Source organism: Platalea leucorodia, assembly GCF_965183815.1.
Source record: "Platalea leucorodia genome assembly, chromosome: 7".
Lineage (NCBI taxonomy): Eukaryota > Metazoa > Chordata > Aves > Pelecaniformes > Threskiornithidae > Platalea > Platalea leucorodia.
In genome coordinates, this window is record NC_138829.1 from 53,723,479 (window position 1) to 53,730,297 (window position 6,819).

The 6,819-nt window shown below is 42.9% G+C and overlaps 1 protein-coding gene across 1 annotated transcript in view; it reads left to right on the forward strand.

Annotated features, from left to right (window-relative positions):
* Nucleotides 1-382: 382 nt before the first annotated feature.
* The window catches only part of TSPAN4 (tetraspanin 4), a gene marked incomplete at both ends in the record, with an annotated part of 200,788 nt that continues 194,351 nt past the window's right edge, over nt 383-6,819 (forward strand). Inside the window, one exon of the mRNA XM_082318322.1 lies at nt 383-715. Coding sequence (XP_082174448.1) covers nt 383-715 — 333 coding nt within the window. The remainder of the gene's footprint in view (nt 716-6,819) is intronic.

A 6,819-nucleotide genomic window follows, 5' to 3' on the forward strand; every position in this document is an offset into this window, starting at 1 on the left:
CAAGCGAGGTCACACTTCCTTTTTTTAAAATTCATTGCTTTGGGTACAGTATATCTCTCTCTCTTTTTTTCTTCTCTGGTAGCGGGGTGGGCCGGGAGGGACGATTGTGACACCGGAGGGAATGTTTACTTGTGCAGAAGTCTTTCTCATGTGGAAGCACGCTGCTCCCTAACTCCTGGCTAAGCAGACTTCAGTTCGCCAACTTTGCTGCCGCACAGCACGTGTAACTCCTTGACAGGATGGCAGACAAAAGAACAGCTGGTGCAAAGCAATAGGGGATTCATAGCAAGGAGGAGGAAAGAAAATCACAACCCTTTCACCCGCACCATTGACATCGGCGATTGTCAGAGCAGCAGTTGCGACGGGACGAGCTGAAGCCACCATGCGCAGGTCTAGCACCGATGAGTCGACCTATCACAGGAGCCCTTCCCTGGACAGCAAGGATTACAGTTTCCCAAATGGCGCCTTTCGTCGCTACAGCAGCATGTATGGTGGCCAGTTTGGGGCTGCCAGCAACTCTTTTTTTGGATTCCACACCAACCCAGGCCCTAAGGCCACCAAGGCTAAGTACACGTCCCCCAAGGGAAACAAGTACGTTGTCTTTTACCTGGATCTCTCGTTTATTTTTCTCCTAGAACTGAAGAGGTGCAGCATGGCTCACAACTGCCTGCAGTGTATCAAGTACCTAATGTTTGTCTTCAACCTTCTCTTCTGGGTGAGTACACGTTTGAAACTGTGAAACGGTTGCGTTTGTTTATGCTTACTGAGATGGTAGGTGAACCTGTTGCTGCTTTTAAACTTAGAAGTTTAAACTCGGAAGTTGAACAAAGTGGTGCCTAGGCTACGCTTTCTGTGGCCTCATCAATTTGTGTGGACAACGTAGAGGGTTTCCTTTACCCTCTCATTTCCCGGCCTTCAGCTGCGTTTCAAAACCGTGATACAAGGCAAAAGAGTGTGTTTGTAGAGGCCAGTTGCATGAATGTCTTCATCACTTTGTTCCAGTGAGAGCTGTACACTCCTTTTGTTGCCTTGATCTTTTCATTCTTGCGTGTGCTTGCCTCAAAGTTATGCATAGTCTTAGAGAAATCACTGAGGTCATCAGTGATTTTAAGGTTGAGCTCATGCTTGCATCCATTGCTGTATCACGGATGGCACACTCAGTACATGACAATGTTAAAGCCTGTATCAGGAATCTCCAGGTGATGATTCTCTGTCCCAGTCAGTGATGGGTCCTAGCATTGCCATTTCTTCCTGAAGACATGGCTCTGAAGGGTGGAGAGAGACCAGAGCCCTCCTTGCTTCTTCTGGGGCTACTACTCTGTGGCAAGAGCTTATCATATCACTACGAAGCATGCGTGTGTCAGCAGGACACCGTGATGGGACATACAGGCATGCATCTCCGCATCATCTTTTTAATAAATGAGGTGTCTGTCAACAGCAGGGTGGTTGGGGATTTCACTGCCATGAAAGGGAGCATAGGCTGTAGACTGAGAGTAAAGAGGCTCAGTGGGGGGTTCAGGTTACAAATGCTGTTTGTCCTGTAAAAAAGGGGGTAGCATGATTGCTAGGGGAGGAGAGGAACTGATTTCTAGTTCAGTCTCCCATCCAGATTTGTATGTGGGAGGGTCTGTTGCAAGGTCCTCAGGACGTGCTTTTAAATGCCTCGTTCTTCCAGATTGGTTTATTAACAACCTGAGGGAAATAAGGGGTATTGTGAAATGACACCACTTCTGTCCTGGCACTTAAGGGGAGGTGTGTGTGCTTGCAGTTGGATGTTATCATGTCCGTATTACTGGTTGTCTGTGCTCTCACAAATTGTCGGAGGTACACAGAGGGCTGTGAGTGAGATGGAAAGAGCTGTTCTCTAGTGTGCGCTGCTGTACAGCTGTTTAAAACCAGGCGTGCTGCAGTGCTGGTGCATCAGAAAACACAAAGTGCAGGCAACTTCTGCTGACCTGAGTCATACCAAGGAGTCGGGATGTGATAAACTAGTGCAAGTCTGCTGAATTGGCATGGGTACTAACCAGAGCTATGAAACACAAGGAGGGTGCTCTCTTTACACGCTAGAGAAGCTGGTAGAAAGAACGTTGGTAAGACTGCAGTCTGTGTTTCAACTCTGACTCTGGTTGCTTCTGCGTTCCTAAATATTGCCTAATATTTATTGCAGCTTACTCCGGACCTTTCTGAAAAAGACTAACACTGTCTTTCTTGCTCTTTTAAGCCTTGTGCGTCTACTGGCTGTCCCTGGTTGAGATTATAGCACTGACAGCTAGTTGAAGTGTGTGCTAAAGAAATGCAATAGGATGCTGGTGTTAAAAGCACTTTTCAGGACTATGCATGCTACTGCCACAAAGGATACTCACTGCATTCTGATTCATTTTGCAATATTCATCTTCCACTGAAGCATGTGCATATGATAAGAAGAGGTACTGCTGCAAGTAATGTGTGTGTATTTACAAAGGCAAGGTGGCACATAATAATATATCTTTGGCATGCTTTCCAGTAGGAAAGCCTTAATCCTTTGAGAGAGAAGGAAAGGTTTTTGTCTTTCCCCTGAAACAATCAAAGCTATTCACATATGCTTGGAGGGAGAGAAAAGACAGGGGTCCCAAAAAGAGAGAATAACCATATGCCAGCTGGGCTCTTTGTGAACTAAAGCATACGAGCAGGGGAGTGGGTGGTGTCAAATACTGCAGCACGATTTCTGTTTTGTTTCCTTTTCACATGCTACCTGCACAGCAGGAGTGATTGATGATGATCATGTCCAAATGAGGTTTGCACAGCATGTAGTTATAATAGATGCAGCTCTTCACCTTCTCACAGTGGAGAAAGTAACTAAAAAGAGATGATTTTAAAAAGTACTGGCTTAAGCTGATCTATCTTTAGTAAAAGTAGAAAAAAATTTCCATTTCTAGTGATCAAAAATCTTGGAATGATTACAGGTTGATGATGCTACTGTTTTGTTTTTCATGTTGTTGTCAGTTATCTGTCATGTTTTACTTTGTGAAATTAAAGGGGAAGCATCTCTGCAAGAAGACAGGATTTCTCTTTGCATACGTGCTCATGGAAGTTTTCCTGTTCCCACCTTTCCACTCCACCCTTCTCTAGGTAGTTTGTTAGTGACAGACAATAGTAAGTAGGAAAAGGAATTTTTTTTCATGCTTTGATCTCCAAATAAAAACTGCAGTTATTTCCATGTATACAGAGCAGTCATTGCATTAAATGAATGAAATGCCGATTATAGATTGTTCCTGCTTTTTATTCTGTTTTGAGCAAATGCTTAGACTTCCTTCAGAAATCATACTTTCATTTTCTTTTTCCTGTTCCTATTCATTAACTCCAGTCCATTTTGTGCATCCCTACACCCTATTTCTCAGTACTTTCAGCTATCTTTCTCACAGCGTGGCAGAAAAATAGTCCTCAGCCCTGTGCAACTCTGGTGGGATTGGTGTTGCATTTCTGAGGAAAGGACCCTTTTCTTATAAGTCTGGTGAATTCATAGGAAACAAAATCTCAGAGACCTTGATTTTAAATGTTCCTGGCAAGGTTTATTGGATTAGGTGCTGTGCTCATGCTGTAAAATTTTTAAAAGCTGTCATATAACTGTGAAAACAGAGCAAATTTCTTCTCCCCTTTCTGATGGTTGAGGGGAACACAAAGCTCCTTCACAAGTGTCGGAGGCTGAGGTGCCTTGTCAGTGTTGGTGCTGAATCAGTCCATTGGTATAGCAGAACAGCAGCTATTAATATAGAGAAAAAAATCTGATAATCCTAGAATAGCTCTTTTCTCCAGGAAGAGTCCTGCACAAATTGCTCTTGGTGCATTTGCAGCTACTGGGGTATTAAGGTACTGAAACATGGACAAAACATTATTAGACAGCAGCGCTGCCACTCTAATGGGAATTGCCTTTCAGAGGCCATTTCTTGGAATATTGCCAGATGCAGAGGAGCCATCATCGTACCACTGCACTGGTTTGTAAGCTCCTGAAATAACTTTTGTCACCTGATACATAATACTTGCCTGACTTCATTCATTTTTATGGACTTCGTTTTTCTTCTGTTGAATTGCTGAACCCTCGAGACTAAAGATCACCTCAGATGATTGCAAAGCAGAATCTTTTTATTTCATAATGAAATATTTGTATTTCACTGTGAAATACCCAGGAAGAACATTTGTTTTCCACATTCTGTCCTCCAAACATCCAGAGTTTCTTTATGATAGTCAGTAAAATGAACTATTTTCTTTCTGTGCTTGTAATCCAAGGCTCTGCTTGCCTTCTCTTTTTTTTGTTTAAAAAAGGGAGGATATATCCTAAGGGCTGAGCGAATGCTGTAGAAAGAAAAATGTCATCTCCTTAATCCCCCTTGGCTTATGCCAGCATTCCCACTTTCTTTGACTGCTGACTCCCAAACCTCCAAGACACAAAAGGAAATGCACAGAACTGTACTTGTGTTTCCAGTGGCTCTTGCTTTCCTTAAGAGATCCTGTGCTAGAGAAAACTAGCTAGATTGGTAGCGATTTGCCCATCAAAGATCTGAATACCTATATCTGACTCTTCAGGTAGTGCTTTAACCAATAGAGAAATTCAGTGAAGCACAGAATTTGCAAAATGCTTTTGTTAGAAGACTAGTTACAGAGGGGAGACAGCAACAAAAAGGAGACAAAGAAGTTTATTATTTATCAAACTTACCATTAATATTTTCTATGCATGTGTCTCCTTTCCATTGTTAAAACATACTAAAGTTGTATGCAGTATAAAGAAGTCAAAGTCTTGAAAATGGTATGTGAAGACTCTAATTCCAGCGGGTAGGCTCCCAAAGACCCAGGGGAGTATTCTCTTGTAACTTGAAAACTTGGGAGTTGCCATCTGCTGGACACACTATGGCTGGGATGAGCAGCTGGAGCTCTGCTTTCCACCTTCCTGCCTAAAGAGATGAGGCAAGGCACTTTGCTTTGTTTTGCCATTTGGTCCATATGAAATTCCCAGCTGATACAGCCCTGAGAATGATGTATCTTGGCTTCTGAGACACAAAGTGCAAATCTGAAATGTATGGAAACACAGAGCCAAGGAAGTGGCAGGTAGCACTAGTGAATGCACTAGGATCTGTGTGGAAAAAACCAAGAACCTATTTAATCGGATTCCAGGGACCAGCTGTGGGTCTCTTGTTCTGGCTTTGCTGCTGTTGATGGCTTGTGGACCACAGTTTGGGAAGCTCTGCACTAATGAGTACTGCTGGCCTGGTGCACTAGTGATATTGCCAGCAATCAATCTTTATTGCTTGGATGTAATTGGAAAGAAGGAGAGGAAGTAATGAAAATGAAAAATTCCTTATTACTGGCATAATTTTCCTTCCTTGCACTTCAACTTCAGTGGCACAGGTGTGTCTTGTAAGAACTATGCAAATGTATATAATACCTAGAAGACTGAGTGTGCAGGGCAGCCGGAAAAAGGAACAGCTTGATTTGAAAATGCACCATGGGGCGTTGGATGGTCTTTGGGTGATCCTGGCTAAATTTGGCCAGAGGGTGGAGGCAGAGGGGTGTCTCTTCATTTCTTTGTACCTTGTTGGGAAACCATCTGACATCATTAGCTTGAGAGGAGAGCTGTTAGTTGAGCTTATTCCAAAGCTGGGGAATTTTGTGAGAGAAGAAGCTGATTTTGTTGAATTGGATTCCTTGTTCTTCATCTGCATCCTTCATCAGTCAGCTGAATGAGATTGATGGCTGAGACAGCCAGAAACTCTACAGATTGTTAGTGGCTGAGGACAGCAATCATTTTGTAGTTATACTTGGCTGCAGTCTTAAGTTGGTGGAAAAAATATTACCAATAGACTGGTAAGCCATTTTAAAAGTAGGCCCACCATCTCATCATCATTATTTGTGCATGTTCTCCTCTGATGGGCAAGGGCTGCCACTCATCCCATGGAGCTGAGCTTATCAGCTGGAGCTGCTGCATGCTGTTCTGCAGGGAAGACAGTCACATGTCTACCAGCTGGGTGGTGCTCTGAGAAGACAGTTTGATTAGAAATAAAACAGGCTGTGTATTTTCATATGTATAACACGTGGATAATCTAGGACAAACAAAAATTTGATTAAAGAGCAATACAGACTTTGCTTCTGTGTAATTAAAACATGGGAAGTTTACCCCAGAATGTAATTTTCTCTAACTGCCTCCAAGTCTCTGATTCTCCTTTGTTACTTACCTCCTCCAGAAATTGCTCAGTCTGATTGACATCTTATCTCTGCCTCTGACTTTATGAGGGCTCTCTGAGGATGTATTTTTAAGGAGCATTGCTTTTAAAGAAAGGAGAGTCATTTGATATGGGAATTACAGTCTTCAAAAAATGGCATTTCCGTGAGAAGCAGAACTACTGAGGGCTGATACCGAGTGTGAGAGAGAGATGATTGTATTACCTGATGTCTGATTTATATGGGCACCAATTAGAGCTTTTCCCATAGCGGTGCCATTCATACAGTCTCGTTTCTGTGTGGATTCTGATGTCTAACAGGGGTTGGGGATCATGCTGGAGTCTTATCTCCCAGTGAAGGCATTGCTAAGGGCTACATTTGCTACCTAAATGCGTTCCTTCTGAAAACCTTTAGGAAGTTAATGACTTTGAAAGGGTGCGTGTCTGTCAAATCAGGCAGTGACAAATGGACTCACGAGTTATTTGTGGGATACTCAGCCAACACAGTTCAATTTCATAATCTTTTCGTTAGGAAACCAGGCTCAGGAGGCTCTTAATAGAGAAGAAAAAAAATTGCCTTAAAGTTGACTATATAATAGGTACCATCTTTATATTGCTTGCTGTGGGCCAG